Genomic DNA, 27,780 nt, shown 5'->3' on the forward strand with positions numbered 1-27,780 from the left:
CTTCAACTGTGCTGTGGGTAAGGACAGGGACCACCCTCTCTGAGTGACCTTTGTTTCCTCTGCAAGATGCAACCCAAGGCCTCCCTCCCAGGGCAGGGGTGAGGGCGCCTGTGGAGAGTCTTTTGCCTCTTGCAGGCCTGAGGCCAGGAGGCACTCACTCGTTCATTGATTCACCAATTCATTAATTCATCAGTCACTTATTTACATATTTCTTCACCTTTCATTTACTCATTAATTTACTCACTCATCAACTCACTAATTCATTCATCCACTTAGTTATTCATTATCTCATCCTCATCATTCATTCATTCATTTACTTATTCACCCGTTATTCATGCATTCACTGATTCATTCATTCATTGACTAACTGGCGGTGATTAGCGTTACTTGAATGAGAATTGGAGCGCGGGGGTGGGGGAGACTGGCGATGAGGGGGCTGTTGGAGGTTACTGACTGATGGGGGTAGGGGGGAAGAGGGGTAGGGGGTGATTCGCCTCTGGCCCAGTCGGGCCCCTCTCCAGCCTCCCTCTCCGCTCCCGCCCGAGTCCGCCGCCCCGCCCCCGCGCCGCCAAAGTGCGCGTTCTCGGAGAGCGGCGCTGCTCAGCCTCCGGCTCGGGAGCCGAGCGGAGCGCCCGGCGGCCGCCCCCACACTCCCCGGACCCTCCCCGGCCGCCCATGCCCACCGCGCCCCGGGCCCGCGGCCCTGCCCAGCGCTGCTCTGCGCCTCCGGGCCCGGCGGGGGCGGGGGCGGGGCCGGGGCCAGGGCCGGGGCCGGGCTGGACAGACCCCGCCGGGCCGCAGGGCGGCCGCCGGGATGCGGAGCTGGCGGCGGAGCCTCGCGCTCTGCCTGCAGCGGCTGCCGGACGAAGGTAGGACGCGGCGGCGGTCCAGGCCGGGAGCGCGGGGCGGGGCGGGGCGGGCGGACCAGCGCGGAGCTGGCCAGAAGCGCGCACGCGGGGGGCGCCGGGTGAGGGTCCCCCGGGGCGGGTCCCCCGGGGAGGGTCCCCGGGGAGGGTCCCCGCAGGGGCCGCCTCTGAGCAGCGGGAGGGGAGCGCACCTGAAGCCGGCAGCCGGAAGGGGTCACCGCAGGACAGCCGGTGCGGAGCGCAGCCCGGCCCGCGGACAGCGTGCAGCGGGGAGCTCAGCGGGGCGCCCCGAGATGGGACCCGGAACCGGGCGACCCTCTCAGGGGCTGGCGCGCAGGCTCTGAGCCCTCGAGGGCGCATCTCCCGAGCGGCCCGCGAGGCTGGTTCCTGGAGCTGCGGGAGCCGGCGCGGCGGCCACGTGCCTCCGGGCTGCCCCGAGTTTGCAGGGATCGGGATGTGCGGGCGCGCGCGGGGGGGGACGGGGGGCTGGGGCTCTGGGTCCCGGGGCTGCGGTCGCTGGGACCCAACTTTGCTTCAGGGGGTTCTCCCGGACCCCAGACTCTGCAGTTCCTCAAAGTTGCACCGAGGCCGAATGCGGGGGGTGGTTTGGGGGCCCCCTTCCCCGGGCCGCGGTGCCGCAGCGCTGCGGCGGGGCCCCCTGCTCCCAGGGACCTGTTGTCAGAACCGGATGCAGTGGAGGGAGGAGGGAGACGGACCCGCATCTAGTGACTGTAACCCTGGAAAGTTGGGGTTCGGCGCTAACATCCCCATGGCCAGGCTGCGAGTTGGGGGCGGGGGGCGGCGGGAGGACGGCCGGCCGCCCACCTCCGCGCACTTAGGGGTCACCATGGCGGACTGGCAGGCCCCGCGTCCCGAGTCCCAGCGCCTCGCATCTGCCTCGGGGTTTAACCTTCACAGCCTCCCGCTCAGGGGGGCGCTATTCTTCTCTCCACTTCACAGGTGAGGACACTGAGCCTCCGCGAGAGCAAGCCTCTTGCCCAAGGTCACACGGCCAGTAGGGGGTAAAGCTGAGATGCAACTGCAAGATGTTGGGGGTGTCTAACCCCCCACCCCTACCTCCTCCCTGGCTGCTCCCCCAAATGGGGCCTGGCGCCATGAGAAAGGGTGCCTTTGCAACGCAGACCAGAAGTTCCTGTGTGGAGCTTGGGGGTGGAATGGATTGGGACTTGGTCCCTGCCCCTCCAGTCCTGTCGGTCTGTCACCCCTGCCGCGCCCCCCCCCCCGCCCCCACTGTGGCCCTAGGTTTGAGGGCATGAAGCAGAGCCTGTGGAGGGTCCTGCTTCCATCCCCATCAGCGTAAGCCCCTAGCAGGCCTGCAGCTCTGCCCAACCCAGGGGGCTGACTCTCATTTCTCCTCCCACCCGAGCTGGTGCTGCTGATGGCACAGCGCTAGGCGCCCAGGTTTTCTTCCCTGGGGTGAAGGGAGGAGGCAGACGAGTACGGTTGCTCATAAGGAGGGGATCATGGAGGAGTGCCCCTCCTCAATGGAACTGCCCCCAAAGAGCGGAGTAAATTAGGAAGGAAACCTTACAGAGCCTTGTGCTCACCACCAACCTTCAATCTGAGCTCAGTTCTTCAGAAATTGGGGCAGCTCAGCCACAAGCAGGCTCTGATCTTAGACAGTCATGCCCTCTCCCCCAGGCTCACTTTCTGTGACTCTAGCTTCTGTAAGAGGAGGGCCTCACACCTGCCCTGCAGGGTTTCTGGGGAGTTGCTCTTTAGTTCCCAATCCTCCCCCAACTCCGTGCATGTGGTGTGTGTGTGTACACAGTATATGCATATGTGTGTGTGTGTGGTGTGTGTGTATACACAGCATATGCATATGTGTGTGTGGCATGGGTGAGGCATGTGGATGGTGTGCGTGTGAGTTGTGTGTGAAGGCATATGGGTGATGCATTTGAGATGTATACGTGAGGTTCACATGTCACATGTATGAGGCATGCAGTCTTGTGATACTGATGGCTATTTTGCCTTCCCACCAGCCACATCTCTTGAGAGGAGGCCACTTCTCCCTCCCTCAAGGCCAGAAGGTACCCAGCATTTGAGTTTTCCATGGAAAATCTTACTTGAGATTGATCCTTGGGCTCAGCACTAAATCAGAGGGCGGCCGCGCCAGCAGGAAATTACTCTTTTAAAGAGACAAGTCCCTGGCTGTCTCTGGGCCACAGGAAAATTGGTTCCTGCGGACTGGGTCTCAGATGAGAGGTTCTGGGGTGTGGGTCCAGCTTGACGAGAGACTCGTGGTAGGTCAGCCAAGCCCAAGAGTGAGAGAGATGAAGAAATAGGCCCTCACACTTGGCATCTTCGGAGAAGAGCTTTAGCCAGCGGGAGGGACACTTTGAACAAGACCAGCGTATCTTCTTGTTCTGCAATGGAAGGTTCTGGGGAAAGCAGAGTGGGCTTGGAGACCAGACTCATGTCCCAAACTTGGGCCCCTCCTCTGGCCAGCTCTGTGACCTTGGGGATACTAATTAATTCTTCTGAGTGTCTGTTATTTTTTTGGTATGTGTTTTTGTGTGTTTTTTTCCACCCATAAAGCAGAAAGGGTAACCTTGCAGGGTGCTCTTGAAGAGTCCGTGTTAGCATATCCTAGCTCAGAGCCTGGCGCATAGTAGGTGCTTTGACAAATATTAATCCTGCCCTTCCTTTCCTGATCTTTACACATCCATTGTAATTTCAGATTTAGGGAAATGATCGGGTGCATGGATCAGTGGAGAACAGGACTCGGGTGGATTTCTGGGTTGTGAGCGGCCAGCTTGAGGCTCTCCACTCCTAGGGTTTGGGGGACCCATGGCTGCATCTACCAAGTGGCTATTTGAATGTGTCACCTAGCCTTGCCCAATGAGGCTGGCCCAAAGCTTGGGTTATGTGCATGGCACACTCACACAGCACACGTGCCAGGGTCACTCTGCAGCGTTTAGAACTTAAGGTAGTAGCCATGTTCCTTGAAGAGAGACGCATGCAGCCAGCCACTGGGATTGGGAACTCTGTGACTCTAGCTTCATGATGCTTTTGAGACGTGTGTATGTGTGTGTGTGTGTGTGTGTGAGAGAGAGAGAGAGAGAGAGAGAGAGAGAGACTTGTGTTCTAATGAACTCCACCTTGACATTTACTGTCCTATAGACAACAACATTTTCTTCTATTCACCACAGTAATTGCTTCAGGAGAACCACTCCCCCTTCCCCTACTCCCTGGTATTTGATGATCTCTGTGCAGGAAGCCAGTCCTCAGCTTCCAGTTGTCCCCAGTCCCTCCGATAACAAAAGTTCAAGGTGCCCAGGGCTTGGGGAATGTGAAATGGAAGCAGCAGCCAATTCCTTTCAGGGTGGCCTCTCAGAGGAGGAGAGCGCTGTGACCCAGCCGAGGTCAGACTCCTACCGAGGAGCAGAGCTCTCACGTGGTGCAGCCTGGTTAATTTCCCTCCTGCTGCCAGTCTTCTCTGCTCTCTAATGGACGCTTAGAATATTAGCCAGGAGGGTTAATAGAAGTCATCACGTCCAACCCTCTTATCAGAGAGAGATGGGGACACACAGAAGCCGTGAGGAGGAAGTGACTTTTCAGCCAGTTGATAAATACTTATTGAGCCCTGTGTTGGGGGCTGGGGATAGGGCCATGGACAAAGACAAAGGCCCTGCTGTAATGGAGTTTACATCCTGGGAGAAGGGAAGACGGAGACAAATAAACAGGGATGGGATAGTTTCAGAGTCGTCAGTGAGATGGAGACCACACAGGAGCAGAGGGTGATGTCATGGCGAGTTCCATGGGGGGGGGGGACTTCTTTAGCGGGGTGGTCTGGGGTGATCAGAGAAGGCTTCTCGAGAAAGTGACTGCTGAGCTGAGACTAAAGAACAAGAAGGCGCAGCCATGCCCAGAGCAGGAGGAAGAGCCATGAAGGCAGAGGGAGCAGCAAGTACCAAGAAAAGCTCTGGTCAGCGGAGGGTCGGAGGGGGAGGACCAGTCTGACCTGTTGGAGGAGCCAAAAGAAGGAGTGAGGAAGAGGGAGAGCGATGAGCAATGAGGTTGGAGGAGCTAGATCAGCGCACCGGGAGAAGTGCGGATTCTATTCCTAGGGGAGCCATCGGAAGTCTTGATCAAGGACTTGTGCTGGCTCTGAAGACAAGCAAGATTTTGATCAATAGAGATGGCAGTGGGGAGAGGCATGCCAGGCAGAGGAATGGCATGAGTAAAGGAGCAGAAGTGGGAAAGCTGTAGGAGACGAGGCTGCCAGACAGGCAGGAACCAAAGGCCCTGAATGCCTCCCTGGAGAGCTGTCCAGGGTTCTGACAGGTGCATCCAGTGCCTGCAATTGATGGACTGTTAGGGGAGTGTGTGTGTGTGCGTGCGTGCGTGTGTGTGCGTGCGTGCGTGCGTGCGTGTGTGTGTGTGTGTGTGTGTGTGTGTGTGTTAGTACCTGGCTAACTAATGTGTCCCTGTGTTGGTTACCTAGGAGACAATGGAAAGACGATGGGGCAGGATCTGATTGGCTATTCAGTCCCGCTGCTCATCTCTCTGTCAGGACTGCAGGCAGAGGTTACAAATGGTCCATGCGGGCATGCCAAGTGCCGGAAGGGGAGCTGTGAATGCTCGCTGCCCCAAGCCCTGTGTGCACGTATGTGTGGCTGCCAGTGCGTGCGTGGGCATGTCTTGAACAAAGCGGTGACATCTGGAGCTAATGCGCTTCCTGCTGTGAAACATCTGCTCGTTGCCTTAAATCAGGTAGTGGGGCCCAGATAAATTTCAGGAGAACTAGCCAGACCTTGGAAAGGATCTCATGTTTGCTTTTAATAACTGCAGTGTCAACATTGGAGCTGGTTTTAAATGTCGTCCTGTACCTTCAAAAATGCAAATAAACCTGTGAGTGATGGAAGTTATGTATGTTCCACAATGTGGACTGTGATGTTAGGATGCAAAATCACCCTCCCCTCCCGCCAAATCCCAACTGAGATCTGCTTTTTTCTCCTCTCTCCTTTAAAAACAATAGTGTCTCTTTTTATTTTCTACTTTGTGGGTAAATGGACAGGGAATCTACACTTTTTGGGATGGGGAAACAAACAAACAAAACCATCAAAGTGTTTCCTTTGTAGTTGACTTTCTAAAGCAGCAGCTCAGGTAGATTTGGAAAACAACAAAAAACACAACACCCCAACAGCTCCAGGCTGCAGAAGATTTAGCATTCTCACACTGCTCCCTCCTCCCCCGCCCCCTCCTGACTTCCCCTTGGCAGATGACACAGCTGGTGAGAAAGGAAACATGGATTTCCCTGCTCCCACTCCTGGCTTCTCTGGCTTAAGTTTTAAGGTGCCACAGCAGTGTTTCCCAAACTTTTGACATATATGTACCCCTTCTATGATTTTCGTCACGCTGAGTACCCCTCGTACTCATGAGAACGTAGAATTAGGTGCAGCTAAGCACGGTGCAGTGCATATCCCCACCAAACTCCGGTGCAACCCGTACCCCCACCAAACTTCCCGTACCCCTGGGGGTACGCGTACCACCCTTTGGGAAACACTGCATTAGAGGAACCTTCTCTGCCTCTTCCCTGTCATCCTAATAAAGATTCCCCCCACCACCACCACCACCAGAGGAGAAAAATTATGGAATAATTTTATGAAATTTTTCCCTCTTTCCAGCACTGGTCAGAGGTATTTTCTAAAACATACATCTGGGGGTGGTTTTCCCCCTGTTTATACATTACCCATTTGTGCTCCATAACTTACAGTGGGTGGAGGGAGGGGGAGGGAGGGAGAGGAGGCTGCACTTAAATGCCCAATAGGACAACCCAAGTGACCCAGAAGACGAATAAAGGAGGCCCGGGGCCTTTGCACTTGCTGTTCCCTCTGCTGGATCCATCTTCTGCCTTACATAGGGGCGGGCAAAAGTAGATTTACAGTTGTGGGTATGCAACGTGGAGTTTATTCTTGCATTATTTATTTATATATTCTTGTGTTATTGTTTCATTTTCCACACAAACAACTGTAAACCTCCTTTTGCCCCAGACTGTGTGCATATGGACTGCTCTCTTCATTTAGATCCCTGCAAAATCCTCCTCAAAGAGGCCCCCCCGACCATTTTATCTAAAATAGCAGCCCTTAGCCCCATAACTTTCTTTTTCTTCCCAGCCTTTTGCACTGCCTGACTTTGTTATGTACTGTGTGTCATGTTTATTACCTTTCTCCTCCACTGGTACGGAAATGCCACGAGAGTCATGGCTGTGTCACTGTATTTTCCACGGCATTCCCAGTAACTAGCACATTGTCTGACACACAGCAGTTGCTCAGTAAATATCTGTGAACTGAGGGGGTGAAATGCGCCGAGGGGATAATGCTGACCCAGAAAGTAGGCCTTGTGGGAGTCCTGGCTCAGCCTGCCAGCTCTTCTTATTTTTCTAGAGAAGCTAAAAAATCCAGAGTTTTACATACTGTCTCCCAACTCTAAAGGTTAAACACCAACTCAAACAAAGATTCCGAGGGCCAAGCCACACCCCCTTTGGAGGTGGAGGCCTCCGGGGCTGCAGGTCCTTCGCCATCTGGCGGCAGTAACCTTTCTTCCCTCCTTCCCACGCACAGATGACCCCCGAGCCTTTGCTCAGGCTGCCACCTCTGCCTGGAGTGCCTCTTCCCCAACCTCTTCCTCACCCAGCAAATTCCTTTTTCCTCTAGTCCCCACCCCAAGGCCAAGCCAAGGTGCAACTCCTGTTATCCCCCCCAATATGACAGAATGCGTCTCTCCCACCACATTTCTGTCCTGGCTCCTCTCGTTTAGGAGGGTAACTGTTTGCTCATCTGTCTCATCCACTAGACAGAGAGCTCCAGGGGCGGGAACCCCATCAGATCTGCAGGTCTGCAGTGCCAGCGCAGAGACCGACTTCCTGCAGGTGCTCACGGAGTGAGTGGTGAACACAATAGAGGAAGGGAGGGGAGAGCCACCAGCCTTTGTTGGGAAGCTCCTGGGAGCCATGCCCTGGGTTGACCACATTCACATCCTTTCCTTCATGGCCTGGTGACCGGCGTGGGGAGGTGCAGAGGGGACCTGATTAGGTCTGAGCTCCTGGTGTCAAGGGGCTCCTCATGGCGCTGGAAAGCCGCTCCCCGGCTGGTGTGCAGCTGCCATCCCATTACATTCATCAGGCTAACCTCTGTTTCAGGTCACACGGGGCTGGCTTCCCGCCCAGCCGTATGACCGTGTATGAGTCCCTTTGCCTTTCTGGGCCTCACTTTCTCTTCTCTGTAAAATAGAAGTGCTGCCACCACAGGAGTTATTGTGATGACGGGTGGAGAGGACTTGGCCAGCCATAGAGTGGGGTGCAACCATGGAATGCTGACTGGCCCCAAGACGGGAGTGCCCAGACACCGGGTGGCAGAACCATGCCTCCTCCTCAGTGTTCAGCTTGATTTGCGGATGTGACCTCCTCAGGGCCACGCAGAATAGCCACCACACAGGAATGCCCGTGGCCGGATGGGTGTCGCAGGGTGCCCTGGGCTGCAAGCGGAAACCTGTGACCTGCCTTGATTCTGTGAACAATTCTCATGGGACTTGCCTGATCTATCTGGGCCTCAGTTCCCTCCTCAGGAAAATCAGGAAATAATCCTGCTCCAAGGGGATGCAAAGAAATAAAATGGAAGAGAAAGCGTGCAGGCCGCTTTGTACAAGCGGAAGCCCCTGAGGAAACGGGGAGGGAGATGATACTGAAGCGTGGCATTGCAGGAGGGGCTTTGTGCCCGGGCACAGGCACACTCACCCCTCTCGACAGAGGCCCCGATCCTACACCAGCAATGGGAGGCCAGGATGGTTAGCCCACTTCCCTACCAGGAGACTCAGGGGCTGAGAGAGGAGCGATTTGCCCCACTTCATGCCTGAGCTGGGACTGGTCTCTCAAGCCTTCCTGTTGACCAGTGTCATGTTTTGAATTTTTAAAACTGTATAAAATGTTTGTTGGGCTTTTAAACTATTTTAAATAATTAAACATAGCAATGTCATTTTTTTTTTTTTAAAGATATTGCAATGTCTCACCTTCACCACACAGCACTAATATGTACTCATTTCCCTGGCCTCTTGCTATTATTAAAAAAAAAAGTATCCTTTAAATCACATTCTCTCTGATTAAGCATGTAATTATTGTTAAATATAGGCCCTTTTGGAAAGAAAGACCAGGAGAAAATTAAAGTTGTCTTCCATCTACCCAACATCCAGAGAGCCACTCTGGTAGGTTTCCTTCCAATATTTTTTCCACTATCTTTTTCTGTTGAAATCATACTACATTTGCTGATTTGTGTTTTGCTTTTCCTTCGCATAGACTTATGGGGTCAGCATTTTCCTGGCTTATTCTAGCTGCCGACTGCTTCATGGAGTGGCTGCTCCAGGCGCAGTTGATTTCCCTACCCCAACCTCCCCGCCCCCCCACGGTTGGATAACAAGGTTGTTTCCAGCATTTAGCTGTTAATAACGAAGGCTGCAGTAAGAACCAGCTGTGCTGTGGTTATCATCAGCCTGTAATGCAACTCTGCATGGCCTTTCCTCCCTGCAGGTGTTATTTCTTACGCTTGTCCTTGTTAATGGCCACATAATCTCCCCGGGTGTTGCTATTCCTCATGGTCGAGGCCATATCTCCCTGCCCATATCCCACGAGGCCTCTCCACTCCCTCTAGAAAGCCAGTCCCTCCCTCCAGCACCTTGGACTTGAGGAACACACCTGCAGTGGGGAGGGAAGGGCTGTCACCATCTTGCCCAAACCCCAGGCATGTGCTGTCTCCCTCCTGTCCGTGTCCTGGCCCGGGCTGAACTCAGACCCTGTGCACGTTGGTTCTTTTCGTTCTCCTTTCATTCATTTTCCAGTTGTTGACCTATGATCTGCCATATGACAGCCTCTGCTCTAAGTTGCTGGCATAGAGTCGTAAACTAGACAGCCTTTGTACGTAGGCAGCATGGGAGACAGGGCACAAACAGGTGGAGCAATAAATAAGAATTCACAGGTGGAAGGTGCTGCTCCGAAGCCAAGGAAACGGGAGGATATAAAAGAGGGCGACAGAGCAGTCAGAGAGGGCTTTCTGGAGGAGGTGACGTCTGTGCTGCAGCCAGCCACAGGAAGATTCAGGGGAGGAGCGGTTCCGGGTGGAAGGGACAGCAGGGCAGAGACCCTGGGGCAAGAGTGGGTCTGGAGGAACTGGAGGAATGGAGGCCAGTGTGGCTGCAGGAGCCTGGAGTGGTGTGAAGCCAGCAGGGCCTCTGCAGGCCAGAGGGAGGAATTTAGGTGTCTTTGGAGATTCCTGGGAAACATTAGGTACCCGGTTGGGACAGCTAGCTGCTGTTACTGTTAGGACAGTGATCGGCAAACTCATTAGTCAACAGAACCAAATATCAAAAGTACAACGGTTGAAATTTCTTTTGAGAGCCACATTTTTAAAACTTAATCTATATAGGTAGGTACATTGTTATTAGCTTAATGAGGGTACTTGGCCTTTGCTAAAAACTCAAGGGGCCAAAGAGCCGCATGTGGCTCTCGAGCCGCAGTTTGTCGACCACTGTGTTAGGAGATGAGACTTGCTTGCTGCGTAGAGTGCATTGGGGATGCTGTCTGGCCTCCTTGAAATCTGACCGCCTCCTTGCTGCAGCTCCCACCTGTTCCCTCCCGCAGCTGCCCTAGGGCATGCTGGATCTGCAGATCAGCAGTTCCCTGACTCCCTTCCTCCAGAATGAGAGCCCAGAGGGCTGTGTTTGCCCTAAGCTGTCCCTCTGTGTGAAATGGGCCCATTCTGCCTCCTGGAGCTCCTGGGAGTCTGTGCTGGCACCTATGGGGGCTCACAAACAACAGTTCCAAAGATACTAAATCAAACATTTTTTAAAATAATATTTTACCTAGAAAAATCTTATCTAGAGATCTCTATAGTGTTCGTTTGAGGGTGTGTGTGAGTGCCCTGTAGGTACCCTGGAGGGAGGTGGCGGGTGGCCCTCAGGGAAAACCAAAAGCAATTACATTGGATTCCGCACTTAATTTAACCTAAAGGCCCTGCGGGGAGGCAAGGTAGTGAGGCAGAGCTTGCAGGCTGTGGGCAAAAGTGATTCGTGGGAGATTTATAGGACCTCGTGAAAGATTCGGGTCCAGGCCGAGCTTGGATGGGGCGGGGCTCGGTGCCTTGGGCTTTGCCTCCACAGCCCTGGAGGCAGGTGATCTGAGACTCCTGATGGCCGTGATGGCTTTGTGACTCTGGGCGAGTCACAGCCCCTCTCTGGACTCTGTAGCACCATAAGGCATTCTGGGTTCTCCTCCTCCTCTGGGTCCTGGCCCCAGCCGGCCCCCCATCTCCCACCAGACCTGCGCTTCACAAACCTTTCCATACCTTTAAGGCCCTCTTCCTCCCAGCCCGAGCCCTCCCCGGTCCAGTTGCTCTTTCATTTTGCAGAGGAGAACACAGATTCCCAGAGGCTCGTTGACAGGCTCAGAGTCGCACAGTGAGCCTGGGCAGGGCGTGAAGCTGTCTTGGCCCACTTCAAGGAGGAGGAGTGATGGTGGCGGGAGGGAAGAGGCAGCGGCAGGAGCCTCTGGGGTTGCCTTGAAGGCCACTCAGGATTCAGACGGGTGGTGATTTGATTCTTCACACAGCCCCCTTCTGGATTCTGTCCTGTGGCGTCTTCTCTTCACATTGAACAAAGAAGGGCCGGGAGAGTTCAAAGACCAGACAGAAACCCACAGCAACTAGTTCCGGAGCGGGAATGTGGTCCCTCCTGGTCCAGCCTTTCTCCCCAGCACATCGCCAAGTCTTTGGGCCTCCCCTACCATGAGCCTAGCTTCTCCACTCACCTGGGCAGGTGACCTGACCTCCCTGAGCCCCCATGTCTGCATCTATAAAACGAGGGTGACGATATGCCCACCTCCCAGGCTTGCTGGGACGAACGGCTGTTGATGAATGGCCTAGAATAGTACCTGGTATCCATTTCCTCTCAGAAAAAAAAAAACTAACTCTAGGGCCACTCAAACCCTAGGGAAAATCTTTCTAGGAAAGGAGCCCCTTCTTTCCCAGGACCCGAGCTTAGCTGGCACGCCCCCCCCCCTCCCCCAAGGCAAAGGAGGAGGGAGGGAACTTGTCAAAGGCTGGTGGTTGCAGATGGCAGGCAGCTAATTTATTTACCTCCTCCTAATAAATATGTACGACGCATAAATAAAACATCTCACTTGTACCATTGCGGTCGGGTGCAGGCAGGCAGTGACAGTCAGCAGCATAGCTCTGAAGCACACTCTGTGTGCATGTGGAGTCTGGCAAGGGGGTTAATGAGCTGATTATTCCTCCCTTAACCCAATTTCTTGTCACAAATCCAGCAGCGCGCAGAATTCCCAAGTCAGGAGGCACTGGGCTTTCTCTGCAGGCCTCCCAGCCAAGGCCAGGTTGAGGAAGGCCCCAGCACCCTTGGCTGGGCTCTGGGCAAGATGGGACTGGACGGCCCCGGGAGGTGGTGAGCTCCCACCAAGGCTGCAGCCAAAGGAGTTCCTGTTCTGAATGGGGTTTGGACATCTTGGGCCATCTCCTGAGACTGTTTGACCACTGTGGTGGGCCTCGTTTTTGCAAACTTGACCTGTTTCAAGTTCATGCACGGGCCTCTTGGCAGGTTCCCAGCCTCCACACAATACCCACTGCATCTGTTCTTCCCTGCTCCTCTCCCCCAGCTCATCAGGAAGCCAGGAAACCCAGTTATAAGGCAAGGTAACAACCCATGGGGCTGCTGAAGGAACCTTAGAGTGGGGAAAAGGAGCAGAGGCAAACTAAACAGGTCACGTTTGCAATGAATGGAGAGTCTGAGCTCTGATGTCATCCTTTGGGCCCCTGGATTCAGCCCTTCCTGAAGGGGATGTGAGCTTTTCAGGTCTCCTCCTCACGTGGGCCAGTCGGGGTTGGGTTTATGTCATTGATGAGTGAGAGCTTCTTGCCTGGAATCACCTCCTCCGGGAGGTTTAAGAAAGGGCAGGTGGTCCTGGCTCAGCGGAGAGGGCCCGCATTCTGTTTTGGACACTGGCGTGTGCAAGCGTGGGAGCAGAGCTGACACGCAGAGTGATGGAGGAAAGGCTGTGAAAGGAAGGAGAAGGGACCCAGCACCAGGGCTGCCAGGAGGACAGGCTGGGGGAGAGGAGGCTGACCAGGTGAACTTGACTCTGTATAGCTTTGTTGGTGTGATATAAGCTGCTCGCCTCACCAATATAAGGCTTGATATAAGATCCCTCATCTCTTCAGGGAGCAGACATCTACACTCCCACCCCCAGTGCATGGAAGTCCCAAACTCACAAATGTTTCCATTTCTTATGGATTTCCTGAGAAACACAGCCCACTGGCCCCCAACCCAGTCCATCCCAAACTGAAATAATCAACACAACATAAAACCGACATCGGCTGGAACTGTGCACGGTAAAAAATAGTTGTTGATCTACACATCGACAGAACAATCCCATTTCCATGCCAAATTAAGATTTGCACACATCCGACCCGAGAGAATTGCAGTTGACAGAAATCACGGCCAGCGTGGGGAGTCCTACAGAGGCAGAAGTTGCCTCGGATCGGTAGTCTGTGCTGTGGGCAGAGAAGCTGATTGATGAGCCAGGTCTTCGTTACAAATCTTAATTAGGAAAGGCTCCATCTCAGTGAGGATGACCTCAATAAAGCAAAAAAAAAAAAAAAAGAAAACGGCAACGGAGAAACGGGGAAGTGGCTTAACGGCAGCGTGTAGATTCATCAAAGGTGTAGAGGGCTCCTTGGGGCACGTGCCGGAAAGGGCTTCCTCATGTTCGCCAAAGTTGGGGAAATTGGTTCCCTTGTATTTGAGATTTGTCCTTGTCTAGTGGGTGGGCGCGGGTGGGGCTGTCAGAACGGACCGCCCCTTCCGGAGAGAAGGGCGTGCTGTCGTGCGGGGCTCTGTCTGTGCGGAAGGAGGAGGTGTCCGTGGGTGGTCCAGGGTGGCTATACCCAAATATCCAAATAAAACATGTATTTGATACCGTCCCGTCCTCCTCCCTTCCGTGGCTCCTCACCGCTGCCAAGATCAGGTGCGCGTCCTCCCGCGTGGCCCGGCGCTGCTGCCCGCCCCGCCCGCTCTCGCGGCTGTCCTCTGATGTCTTTGGCTCCGGCCACACCAGCCTCCTTTCCATGCTTGGGGGGAAAACAAGCCCAGTGAGAGGCAGGGTAGCACAGTGGTTTCAAATGTAGTCTCTGCTACTGACGGAGTTGTGTGGCCTTGTGCTGGTCACTTAACCTCTCTGGGACCCAGTTTATTCATCTGTAAAATGGGAATACTAGCACCCACGTCAGAGTGTGGTTCTGAGGGTGAACTGAGTTAAGGCAGGAAAGCCCCGGAGCCGTGTCCACTGTGTGAGAGCCCTGGTGTGTGTGTGTGTGTGTGTGTGTGTGTGTGTGTGTTCATTCTTACTTCCACCCTAGGGCCCTGGCCCATGCTGTTCTCCCTGCCTGGGGTGGGATTGGGGAGGACTGGTTTTCTGGTTCTTTCTAATCTTGCAGCACTCACCCTAAGCACCTCTTCTTTTTTCCTTTCTTTTCTTTTCTTTCTTTCTTTCTTTCTTTCTTTCTTTCTTTCTTTCTTCTTTTTTTTAATGTATTGGTTTTAGATACATTAAAAAATCACACTTTTTAATTTTTTATTTTATATATTATATATATATATATATATATATATATATATATATATATATATATATATATTTACAGAGAGGAAGGGAGAGGGATAGAGAATTAGAAACATCGATGAGAGAGAAACATCGATTAGCTGCCTCCTGCACACCCCCTACTGGGGATATGCCTGCAACCAAGGTACATGCCCTTGACCGGAATCGAACCCAGGATCTTTCATTCAGCAGATTGATCCTCTATCCAAAGAGCCAAACCAGTTTCAGCAAAAAAAAAAAAAAATCACTTTTTTTTTTTAATTTAGGGGGGAGGGAGGGAAGGAGGGAGAAGGAGAGAGAGAGAGACAGAGACAAGAGACAGAGACAGAGAGACAGAAAGAGAAGCATCATTTATTGTTCCAATTATTTATTTATCCATTCATTGGTGGTTCCTTGTATGTGCCCTGACCAGAGATGGAACCCATAACCTTGGTGTATCAGGACGATGCTCTAACCAACGAGCTACCTGGCCAGGGCCTACTCCCAGCACCTTTTCTGAAGGAAAGCCTCCTGGTGCTCCTTGTTATACCCTCTCCCAGCGCCATCCTGAGCTCTGCAACTCTCACCGCGTTTTATGACAGTTACCCATGAGCCCCGTGGCTGTGGGTCCCAGCTGCCCTCCTCCTCTCCTCAGCACTGCCCTGGGGCTCGGCTCTTACCAGGCGATCAACCAATCAGGGGCTGTTGGAGGCTAGCCCACTTCCTCCTGCGGGTTCAGGTTCGTCCTGGCTGATAAGGCTCACACCTTCCATGGCTTCTCACACCTTCCCTGGGCCTGCAGGTTCCCCAGGCAGGTGCTTCCCCTCCCAACCTGGGCTCTGGGCAGATCACAGCCTCAGCAGATTCCCCCGGGGACAGCTGCCAGCTGCCTCCTAATGACAGCCCTTAATTGCTTCCTCCCCATCCATTTAGTTTTCCTTAAAGGGCTGTCAGCCCAGCCTGGCCACACCAGGCTGCCAGCACGGGTGGACCCCGTGCCACCCTCCCTTCCAGAATTCCTTGCATCCAGAGTGGCCCTCTGGAAATTCCCTCCTTAAGCCCACGAGAGCAGCCCACGGGCCATTCTGTTGGGCACTGCCTCGGCAGGACGTTCCGAGGGCTGGCCTCTGTGCTGGTGGACGCCTGGCTCTTACTCGGTCTACTCATCACTCAGAAGTAGCGATGGCCCAGCTTGCTCTGGAGGCGGGACCTACCACCTGGGGGGCTGGCTTTCTGGGCTTCTCACATTGGCATGTGCTCAGCATATGTCTTAGACCCTGGCATGGCCCCAGGACCTTGGGAATCGGAATCTCCTGGGTGAGGAGCATGTTTAAAATGCTCCTCCTCGCCCTGACCAGTTTGGCTCAGTGGATAGAGCGTCGGTCTGCGGATTCAAGGGTCCCAGGTTCAATTCTGGTCAAGGGCATGTACCTTGGTTGCGGGCACATCCCTAGTAGGGGTGTGCAGGAGGCAGCTGATCGATGTTTCTAACTCTCTATCTCTCTCCCTTCCTCCCTGTAAAAAAATCAATAAAATGTATTTTAAAAATAAATAAATAAATAAATAAATAAATAAATAAATAAATAAAATGCTCATCCTCTGACCCCAACCCAAACCTGAGGAATCAGCACTGCTTGGAGCCAGACAGAAAGCACTTCTTCCACCTTTTATTTAAAATCATAAAATGTGCACATGGGTATAACAGAGAGGTGTGGTGGAAAGAATAATGACAACGAACACCCTTGTAACCACCCTGGTTAAGAAGTAGAACATTGCCAGCCCCATAGAAGTTCCCCGAGGGTTCATCTCACAGTGCGTCCCCTCCATCCTCCTACCCAGAGGTAGCCGCCTCCTTGATATCTTGAGTGATCACTCTTTTGGTTTTCTTTACGTTATTCCCACCTTCTATAGATAACTACACATTAAAGTTTGTTTTCACTTGTTATATATATATATATATATATATATATATATATATATATATATATATACTTTTTTTATTGATTTTTTACAGAGAGGAAGAGAAAGAGATAGAGAGTTAGAAACATCGATGAAAGAGAATCATTGATCAGCTGCCTCTTGCACACCCCCCCCCCCCCCGGGAATGTGCCCACAACCAAAGAACATGCCCTTGACCGGAATCGAACCTGGGACCTTTCAGCCCGCAGGCTGACGCTCTACCCACTGGGTCAAACCGGTTTCAGCTTCACCTGTTCTTGAACTTCACATAAATGGAATCTTACCGTGTGCGCTCTTCTCTGTCTAGCTTTTCTCGCTCAAGGTCATGCTTTTGAGGTCTATCCATGGTGTTGTGTGCAGCAGCAGTGCATTCTTTTTCGCTGCTGTGTAGAATTCGATTGCGTGAATACACCACCGTTTTCACACACCTGTTCTACTCTTGGTGGGCTTCTAGGTCGTTTAAAGTTTTTACTCTTGGGAATAATACTGCTGCAAATATTCTTGGACATGCCTTCTGGTACCCATTTCTCTTGGGTACATTCCTTCAAGTGCAATGGCTGGGCTGTAGGATATGCATATTTTAACAGCTTTATTGAGGTATATTTTAGGATATGCATATTTTAAAATTTCAGCAGATACTGTCAAGTTCCTTTCCAAAGTAGTACCATTTTACATTGCCACTAGCAATGTGTGAGAGCTCCAGTTACTCCACATCCTCACCATTACTCGGTATTGTCAGACCTTTCTTTTTCCCCTCCCCATGAATCTATATTTTTATCAAGCTTCCCCGGGGACTCTGATGCACTCAGAGGAAGGTCTCTCCTCTTGCTGTGCATGGAAATCACCGGGTGAGCTTTAAAAAGCCAGAGCCTGGGGCCCTGCCAGGTCGTTCTGAATCATCCCCCACAGTTGGAGGGCGGCTATCTGTGGTTTGAACAAACTGAGCACTTCCTGATGGCGCCCATTAGGAGCTTCTGCTCCACCAGCCCCACGGCCAGCTGGCCTTCCAGCTCCTCTCAACCACAACCTTTGTTCTTCAGGCACCACGTCCCTTGCCTCTGGCTGGGGTCCCTGGGTTCTGTCCAGCGGCTGATCTTGCCCACAGCTTTTCACTCTGGGAGTTGGGGTGGGAGGCATTGAAGGCAGCGTCACCTCTGTGTAGACTGGAGCTCTGAGGGTTCCTTGGTTCCCATGGTGACCTTCTTAGAATGGTCCTCAGTAGTGGTTGCACCTCTAACATGAGCCAACTTTAGAGATGGGAGACCTGACAGGCACCCCTTAAGAGTAACGGCTGACACCAGAGGTTGCAAAGTCAGATGCCCACAAGGGCCAGGCAGGCTGGCCATGTGAGTGAGGAAGATGGGCAGGGATGAAACACATATGCATGCACTCACACACCAATACACATACACACACACACACTCCGAACATCTAAGCCAGCACTTAACTGGGGGTGATTTTGCCCTCTATGAAACATTTGGCAATGTCTGGAGACATTCTTGGTTTTCACAGCTGGGGAGGGGTGTGCTGGCATCTAGTGGCAGAGGCTGTGGGTGCTGCTGAATATCCCAGGATGCGCAGGATGGCCCTTCACAACTAAGAATTATCTGGTCTAAAATGCCACCAGTGCTGGAGGTTGAGAAACCCTGATCTTAAAACAAAACAAAAACCAACGTACTACCATTTCAGCATGCTTTAAGGTTGCATGTCATTTTGAAAGCTGAACTTTTATTTTACAGCTTTATTTTAAATTGAATCGGGCTGGGGGCCAGCTTGTCACTGGTTAGTTCCTCTAAAGCAGTGCTTCTCAGACTCTCAGGTGAAGGGCTAGTATTTTCTTTTTATTTTCAATCTATTGGAGACTGATGCATGTGAAAAATACACTAGTAATGAATGATTGAGAAATGAAATAAAACAACAAAGGCGTGGCCCAACTGGCGTGGCTCAGTGGCTGAGCATCCAACCTGTGAACCGAAAGGTCACAGTTCGGTTCCTGTCAGGGCACAATGCCTGGATTGACGGGATTACACATAGAAAGGACAGCAGCACAGAGCCTGTCCCTGGGAAGGAGATCCAGGTGTGAAAATTCGGAAATTCTTCCCAAACTCTCCTCCCCGCCATGTCTCTCTGTGAGGACTCCCTCAGGACCCCCTGGGTCTCTCATGATCCAGCACCCGGAGGGTTTGTGTGGCCCTGCAGGCCCTTGGCCATCCTTTCTGGTCCCCATGATTACCTTGCCTGAATCCCCTAAACCTCAGGCACCAGGACGGGGGTGGGGGGTGGGTAGCTGGGGATCTGGTGGCTCAGAAAGTGTCCACACACCAGGGTCTGCCTGAGGCTCGGGCAGCAGAAGCATTGAGAGCATGCCCCTCCCTCTGTGGCCTCAGTTTCCCCATCTGGTGAAATGGGTGGGGTGCAGTTGTGAACCAGAAGCTTTCTCTGGCACAGCATGGTGGCTGAGATCCCAGCTCTCAGCCACCGTGTCATTTAGTGAATCTCCCGGTTTCGGAAGGAACGTTAATCTTCTCCTTGCCCTGCAGTTGGACTTCCAGGCAAGCAGGCCCACATGGGTCACGGCTGTCACTCGGGAATTAATGGAGGGAGGCCCTGGGTCCGCAGCAGAAGATGGACGTAGAGTGTGAGGCAGCACCTGCAGGCAGGACGGCAGGGACAGAGTGAGGGGGCTTTGCCACCTCCCTGCCCATGCCCCTGGTGGCCCTGCTCCCTCCTATCACTAAATATACCACGGCCTGCCATCTGCTGTGCCAGCACGTGCTATTTGTTCACCCCCACAAATGCCCCGTTTGGCAGGTGAGGAAACCGAGGCACAAAGAGAGTGAATGAGGAGCCGAAGGTCACACCACTAGTGCACCCGGCTTTCCACTGCCTCCTCACAGGGATGTTTGCTGATGGCTCCCTGTGTCCAACCCACTTCCCGAGCACCCAGGAAGCTGGGACTATGTCCCCAGCCACCTCCTCTCTCACTCTCACCTGTCCCACCTCTCCCTGCCTCCCACACGAGCGTTCGTCTGGTCCCCCTCCAGCTTCACTTTGTAGCTGAATCAAGGGCTAGTGGTGGGATGGGGAAGCGCCCCTTCTGACCTCATACCCTGAACCTCGTATGCCAGGAGACCCTCCTGACAAGAGACCACAGGTTTTGGAGCCCGATGTCCTAGGTTCTAATCTCAACTCTGATACTTCCTTATGTGTGGCACTGGACAAGTGATGTAACCTCTCAGTTTTCTCTTCTGTGAAGTAGATGTACTTCTCCCAGCCTCCTAGGGCTGTGTGCCTCTGTAGAGTCACCACTTTTCTTCAAAACATGCCCTGAACCCCTCCTGGCCCAAGCCCCCAGCACCTCTTGCTTGTATGGTTGCAGTAACCTCCTCACGGGTCCCCTCTCCTTCATCCTCCCTCCCCACAGTCTGTTCTTCCCCAGAAGCCAGAGGGGTCCTGTCACATCCCTCCGACACATCCCACCTCCTTCAGCAGAAAAGCCAAAGCCCTCACTACAGCCAACCCAGCCCGCTGTGGTCTGTCCCTGTGACCTCCCTGACATCCTCTGAGACGTCTGCCCTGCCACTCACTCAGCTCCAGCCACACTGGCTTCCTTGCTGATCCTCAGGCACAGTCCTGCCTCAGGGCCTTTGCACGGTTTGTGTCCTTTCTGGCTCAGAGATCTGCACGCTGGGTCCCCCACTTCCTTCATTTGTGTAAAGACTTGATCACAAGGGTACCTTACACACACACAATCCTCTCATCTCTATTTTCCTTCAACATGCTTACATCAGCCTACCTTGTAGTGCATACTTGTTCTGTGTGTTGTCTGTCTTCCCTACTGGAATGCAAGTGCTGCAGGTTGTATTCACCGTTGGAGCATGAGAGCTGCTCAGCAACTATTTCGTGAGTGAGTGAATTAACGATGGGGTGGGTACAGATGAACGCACGGGGCCTGGAATAAATGGTACTGGATTGTCACTGTGGTCATCATCATCATTTTTCTCTCTCAACGAGGATCTGACGGGTTTGCACATAGGAGGGACCCAGCCTCAGGCAGACCCCGGTTTGCAGACAAGAAGAGCCCCCTGCGAATGGTGACCTCACTCTGACCCCAGGCTTTCCTTACCTCTGGGGTGGCATCAGCCTGGACTTCTTGCTGTCTCTCCTGATTCCTGGGATGTCATGTGACCCTGCAGCCCAGAGGCACGCAGGTCCCCGTGGAAGGCGCTGGCACTTAATAGCCTCATTAAGTCTAGCCTTGATGGATGGCTGGCCTCACTCCGCTGCTCCCCACAGGGTGGCAAAGAACTTTGAATGACTTGTGGCTCTCAGGGAGCCTCTCCTCCTCCTCCTCCTCTTCCTCTTCAAGGGGCATGGGAGATGAATAAGATAAAGCACTGATCAGACTTCAGGAGAGTTCCTCACTCATTCATTTCTTCCCCATTCACTCACTCATTCATTCAAGTGCTGTCCTTTGGGAGCCACAGGAGGTTGTAGAGAGGGAGAAAAGAGTGACGTAACCATTTCACAGGGTATTGGAGGTGAACTAACCCTCAGAAAGGGCCAACCCCCTACTTTTACAGTGGGGAAACTGAGGCCCAGAGCAGGCAGGGACTTGTCCCAGGTCCTGCGGTGGCCATGTGACTGCTCTCTCAGCCACGGCCTTGGGAAGGGGAGTTTGGCGGGATTGAGGGTCAGGGTGGAGGAGTCAGGGGCTGTGGAAAGGACGTTTGGGAGGTCCCAAGCTGCGTGGCAAGAACCAGCGACTTCTACTGTCCCTTTGGACAAGGTCTTGGGTCCCTCAATGCCCATCCCCCTGCCCGGTCCTCACCCTGGATCTGATGGTTGTGGCTTGGGTCCACTCGCCATGGTGGTTCCCATGCCTGTAATCCTGGCACGCTCCACGCTATTCTGATGGCCTGTGGTCGGAGCCCAGTGTGGTGTGGACACATCATGATGAATGCTCTGTGGTCTGGATCCATCACCCTGGGCTGGAGAGGCTGCATGGTTTCAATCTTGTGTGCCCTGCAGGCTGTCCGCCAGTTCCCAGATGGGGGCCAAGGGAAGAGGGTGGGGTGGGCATGATGCCAACTCCCACCTTTGACCCTGGAGAACCTTCCCGGCCACCTGAAATGCCAGCTGGCTGTCCCCGTGGTGCCGATGGGGAAGGGATGGCCCCGCGATCACACAGCCGGCCGGAGCCCAGGAGGGCCTCTCAGGACAGGGCGCCTTCGCTTTCCAGCCCGTGGGGAGGGCCATGCAGCAGCAAACCAGGTGGAGGGACCCGGAGACCAGCAGTGCTGGGTGCGGAGCTGCTGTGCTTCGCCGCTCATCCTGCCACGTTTGCTGTGTTTAATCACACCCGCCCACGCGCTCCCGGGGAGACCACAACAGAGGCGTCTGTGTTCAGGAAGCACAGCAGAGTGGGTGCACAGCGGGGCTGGGAGCCAGCCGGCTGGGGTTCAGGCTCAGAGCCTGGGCCCGTGGCCTTTGGCTTGTGCTCCGGGTTCCTTGGTCTCCACCTGGGGCTCATCGTAGCCATCCCCTCAGGGGTGGGGGTGGGGGGTGTGACAGAGAGGGTTCGTGTGTGCAAAGCCTGGGAATGTCTAGAGCAGAGTCATGCTTTAAAAAAAAAAAAAAAAAAATATATATATATATATATATATATATATATATATATATATATATATATTATTGATTTTTCACAGAGAGGAAGGGAGAGGGATAGAGAGCTAGAAACATCGATGAGAGAGATACATCGACCAGCTGCCTCCTGCACAGCCCTTAACGGGGATGTGCCCGCAACCAAGGTACATGCCCTTGACCAGAATCGAACCCGGGATCTTTCAGTCCACAGACTGACGCTCTATCCACTGAGCCAAACCGGTTTTGGCCAGAGTCACGCTTGATAAAAGTTAGTTATATCGGAGGCGGATTGGCATTCTGGAAGCACATGCCTGGCACATGGTTAAGAAGAGAGGTCCTGCTCACAGAGCCCTCCCCGCCCCAGACTGTGCTGCTTCATGGAGCTGTCACAGCCACCCTGTGCCTGGCCACGCCAGGGACAAGGAAAGTGTGAGGCACATCCTTGCACTCCTGGTGCAATCCTCCTTTGGCGACCCTAATAGGAAGTTCCCGGACCGGTGCTGGTATAGCCTAGGCTGGGGAGGGGTTCTGGCCAAACCTGTGGCCCCCATGGGACTTGACGGCCATAGTTACAGCATTTCTGTCACCTCCACCCAAGAGCCCCACGAAGTATTTTGCATATTCATTCGTGGTGCCTGCCCGGCATTTGCGCCTAATTATTACACCAGGAAGGCAGTGCCAGGAACATCAACAGAAGGGCCCCCGGCTTCCCAGCAGGTGTCCCTGTTGGTGCTCCTGTCCGACAGCCGCCCTGGCCCATTCCGAGAGAAAATGCAAAATGCGTGGTGGCACTTTCTCTTTTGGCTCAGAATCGTTTTAGGACCATCGGATAGAGGAGCTGTTTTCCCTGGCGGGATGTTCGCTCCCTGTGGGGCTGGTCCCTGGTGCTTGGCCCGGGAGGGGGTCCGGAGAAGGTGAAGGGGCGGGATTGGGTTGGAAATCCCTCCTTTACCACCGGAAGCCCTGGGATGCTGGAACCATCCGTTTCGCCTTCTGAACACGAGTGCCTCAGATTTGGTGCAGGGCAACAATGAGGCAGGGATTCTACTCACCTAGCGGAGTTGGATAGGATCCAGCAACATTCCTGATTCTGCGATTCTGCCCTAGCTGTTTTTTTAAAAATGTGTTTTATTGATTTGTACGGAGTGGAAGGGAGAGGGGGAGAGAGTTAGAAACATTGTTGAGAGAGAAACATCAACCAGCTGCCTCCTGCACCCGCGCCCCCCCCTGCCCCCCCCCCCCCCACACACAAAGGGGATCTGCCTGCAACCAAGGTACATGCCCTTGACCGGAATCGAACCTGGGACCCTTGAGTCAGAAGGCTGATGCTTTATCCCAGGGGTCCTCAAACTTTTTAAAGTGGGGGCCAGATCACGGTCCCTCAGAGAGCTGGAGGGCCGGACTATATGAACTACTAATTCCTACTGTAAGACCTCGGCTGCTCTCACTGCCCAAAAAACCTGGCGGGCCGGATCAGACTCCTCTGCGGGCCGCATGTGGCCCGCGGGCCGTAGTTTGAAGACCCCTGCTTTATCCATTGAACCAAACCGGCCAGGGCTCTGCACTCACTAGCTGTTTTCGGCGCCCCCCCGTGATGGCATCTTTGATCGGTGAGGCTTGGTGTCCGTAGAGCCTCGTTATGCAGAAGTTGCCCAGTAAAGGCTGTTTCTCTCTTGGCCACACAGGCCCAGCCCTTACCAGTTTGTAGGACCTTTTCACCTCTGCTGCCTCCAGAGAGCGGCCTAATGGTTGTCCGAGTTTTTAAATCATCATCATCATCATCATCATCTTCATTTTACCAGTGGGGAAACGGAGGCCCAGAGCGGGAAGTGACCACACAGAGACCACCAGGCCTTTTTGACCCGGAGCCCATGCTGCTGCCCCACGGAAAGGAACATCGGTCAGCTGTTTTGCAAATGTGTAACCCTGGCCGAGGAAGGCAGCTCCACCTTTAAAAAAAAAAAGCAGATTCCGTTCACCCCTGTCCCCAACGACCTTGGGCCCCCAGTCTTGTGCAGGGACCTCCTCCCTGGTCGCCCTGCCTTGGTCCCCACCCCCTGCTGTCCCTTCTCCCTCCAGCAGCCAGAGGATGGTGGTAAGTCGCAGGTCAGACCACGTCTCTTCTCTGCTCAGATGCTGCACGGCTTCCCTCCTGTCTCACGCGGAGTGCTCAGGAAGCCCTCTGTTACACCCCCACCCGCTCCCCTCACAGCCCCCCTCCTTGGACACCCAGACCTGCTCTGCCCCCTCCCTGCTGGGACACCCCCCTCCCATGGCTCTCCCTCTTTTCAGCCTTTCTTCAAATGCCACCCTCTCAGTGAGTCCTTTCATAACTCCCATGCTTCTTTTTATTTTATACTTCAATTTTTTATTTACTTCTAACTGGTACATGCAACACAGGGATACCCCTGAGGCGTTTTAAGGGCAAATCTTGAACTTTTTGTGTTTCATCTGTATCTCCAACAGACTTTTTTTTTTTTTTTTTTAAATATAATTACAATAGCATCAGCCCAAAGAATTAACCATAATTCCTTAATATCATCTCGTAGCGGCAATCCTTGTGCCGTTTCTGAGTCTTATCTCCCAAATGTCTTCACACTTGGTTTATTCAAATCAGGATCCAGCTAACGTCCTCATATTATATTGGGTTGATGGGTCTCTTAAGTCTCTTTTAATCTATAACCGTCCCTTCTTCCTCTTTTTTTTTTCTTTTTCTTTTTTCGCCCTCTAATTACTTGTTGGCGAAACCAGGTCATTTGTCCTGTGGAATGTCCTTGTGGTACCATGTAACACATTCTCTGTCCCTTGTGCTTTCTGTCCACTGGTCTTTGGGTCTAAACCTGGATTTGGTTCAGGTTTACGTCTGTAGGCAAGAATGGATGGTACCATGGTCTTCCTTCCACATCCTACCAGAGGCACGTGTGCCAGAATGTTCCACTTTTGGTGATGCTTAGACGGGTCCACGGAGTCAAGGGCTACCTGCCTGGTGCCTCTGTCCCTCAGTCCCTTTCAGCCTGGCATTGATGGCCAGAGCCTAAATTTCATTAGGGCTGCAAAAAGGTGGCTTTTCAATTCCACTCTTTTCTTTGTACTTACTTGCTGTGGTTCTTCTGTAAAGAATGACTTTCTCTTATTATGTTCTAAAATACTATTCCTACAGGAAGACAGGATAAGTGTTTCATTCTTTGCCTTCATTTTCTGTTTACAGAATAATGAGGTTGTGCCTTCGCTACCTCCAAAGGGACCCGTGCGATTTTTTTTTTCTTCTTTTGAGAATCATGAACACATGGATTTTTACAGTTTTGCAGTCATTATTCTTTTTGATGCTCAAGTTGCCCCAGATATTGGCCAATGGGAGTCCCACAAGCTGGCCTCTGTGTCCTTTCGACTTCCTGGTGCCACAAGATGTCCCAGGCTCTTGTCCTGGCATCAGCTGTTTCTCTGAGGAGCCCCGGGGGCCCCTTAGCGTGGGAAGAGGCCATAAGACGACAGTGTGGGTCCTGGGGAGACTACCCCCTTTATAAATCATCTCCCTCTGTGCTCCCAGACCCCTCTCCCTGCTCCCTTCAGTGCTCGTGTGTTTCACCTCTAACATACTGTAACCGTTATCCCGTCATTACAGCCGTCATTTCTTCTCTGTCTTCCCCACTAGAAGGTCAGCACCGTGAGGGCTTGGTTTTGTTCATGGCGGCGCCTCGGGGCCTGGCACACAGAAGGTGCTTAGTTGGTGCATTTGTTGAGTACGTGAATAGATGGGTGTATGGTCTTCCTCCTCTCCCTCCCCCAGCCTGGAGGAGGAGTTAAGAGGGGCCTGCCCCTCGCCCCCCTTCTCTAAAGCTTAGAGGCCTCTGTCTCTTTTACATCAAAAGAGCTGGGAGGCAGCAATGTCACCCCTTGGGCCGGGGGAAGAAAGGGCCTGGAGAAGATGAAAGGCATTTCTGATGAGATGCTAATTTGTTTCTGGAAGCCGGTGGGGGGTGGCAGCCACTGGGACCTCGGAGGCTCTGTGAGGCCCAGGCAGGAATGGGAAAAGCGGAATGGAGGGGTGGAGGCTGGCCTGGGTCCTTTGTGGGCCGACCCACCTCTGCCCATGTGTGGAGCCAGCCCCGAGGGTGTCCTCACTTGTGGAGCTTGGCACATTTACCGGGCATCCTCTCAGGTAAACTGGTGACCGGAAACCCTCCGAGGCCAGGCCTCTGGGTCTCCCCCACCCCGGCTGCCTCAGCACCCACCTTCCCGGGCAGCCTTCTTTATTGCTGTGCGTTCCTCATGTCACTGGGCCCTGGGTCTTCTCATCACAGACCGTGAACAGGAGCCTCCTCCGCCTTGCCGGGTGGCTCAGTGGTTGAGTGTGGACCTACGAACCAGAAGGTCACAGTTCGATTCCCAGTCAGGGCACCTGCCCAGGTTGCAGGCTCCATCCCAATAGGGGGCGTGCAGAAGGCAGCCAAGCGGTGATTCTCTCTCATCATGGATGTTTCTGTATCTCCCTCCCTCTCTCTTCCTCTCTGAAATCAATAATAATACATTTAAAACAAAAACAAGAAGAGGTGGCTCCCTCTTGGCCAGAGCTCCTGCTCTGGATTCAGACGGTCTGGGCTCCCTTCTCAGCCCTGAAGGGGTCTGTCTCTTCATTATGCCGATGACCCCATCACATGCCTGGGCTGACCACAGGGACGGACACAGGGCCAGTGGGCCCTGTCCGGGTCATTGGGAACTTGTGGTCTTGTGTGTGAGGAGATAACCCCAACCTCGTATGAAAAGCATAGCTGAGACCAGCAGGCAAGGACGCCAGCAAACAGGGATCTCAGGACGCCGAGCACACATTCCCAGGAGCTGAATGGAGCCAGAGAGGAGGGGTTCCAGCTGGAGGACCTGCAGGTGCAGAGCCTGGGGCTCCGGACAGTCCAGCTGTGGGAAGGAGGGAGTGGGGCTGGAGGATTGGGGCCAGCGCAGGGGTGAGCGCTTTGGGAGGGAGAGGGCTTGCGGGGTGGGGCCTGGAAGTTTGCCGCAGGGTCCGGAGCCCCCCAGGCTGTTGTGGAGGAAGGGCCTTACAACCGCTGGCTGGCTCTGGGGAGGATTCTCTATTTTAGCAACTCGGGGAGGGCGGGGGCAGGGAGCTCCCAGCCTCTGCCGGGAGCACAGGCAGCTGGGCGCGTGGAGGAGCGGAGGAGCGGAGAGCAGAGCGCGGGCTCCGGAGCGCGGACCGCGGGCAGGTCCGGTCCCGGCCCCGCGCCCCCAGCGCACCCCAGGGCCCCCCAGGCCGGAGGGCGATGCTGGCCGTGTCTCTCAGGTGGCGTCTGGGCGTGGTGAGGCGGCGGCCCAAAGGTACCGAGCGGAGCGGGAGGGAGGGGACCGGGACCGGGACCAGGACGGATTGCGGGCAGATCCCGCTGCCTGCCCAGGGGCTGGGCGGCGGGACCAGGGTCTGGATGGAGGGCGAGGCTGAGCGGCCCCAGGGGGACCTCCGCCCGGGCTCCCCTCCCTGCCCTGTCTCCTCCTGCTTCACCTTGACCCGATGTCTTCTGGCGCTTTGGGGGTTTCTCTTCCATACTCTTTGTGTCTGAGTCTCTCTAACTCTGTTTCTCTTTCTGCCTGTCTCTCCCTCTCTTACTGTCTGTCCACCCCCCTCCCTTCACTCTCCCCCGGATC

The 27,780-nt window shown here is 53.8% G+C and overlaps 1 protein-coding gene across 3 annotated transcripts in view; it reads left to right on the forward strand.

Annotated features, from left to right (window-relative positions):
- Window positions 1–635: 635 nt before the first annotated feature.
- The window catches only part of GRIP2 (glutamate receptor interacting protein 2), a 75,280-nt gene continuing 48,135 nt past the window's right edge, over window positions 636–27,780 (forward strand). For 2 of the 3 annotated variants that reach the window (XM_084902562.1, XM_084902564.1), the window contains exon 1: window positions 27,198–27,456. In XM_084902562.1, coding sequence (XP_084758688.1) covers window positions 27,402–27,456 — 55 coding nt within the window. In that variant the 5' untranslated portion in view covers window positions 27,198–27,401. Of the gene's footprint in view, window positions 870–27,197; window positions 27,457–27,780 lie in introns of those variants that run through there. The other variant, XM_084902561.1, reaches the window with a different exon arrangement.

Source organism: Pipistrellus hanaki, assembly GCF_964339955.1.
Source record: "Pipistrellus hanaki genome assembly, chromosome: 13".
Classification (NCBI taxonomy): domain Eukaryota; kingdom Metazoa; phylum Chordata; class Mammalia; order Chiroptera; family Vespertilionidae; genus Pipistrellus; species Pipistrellus hanaki.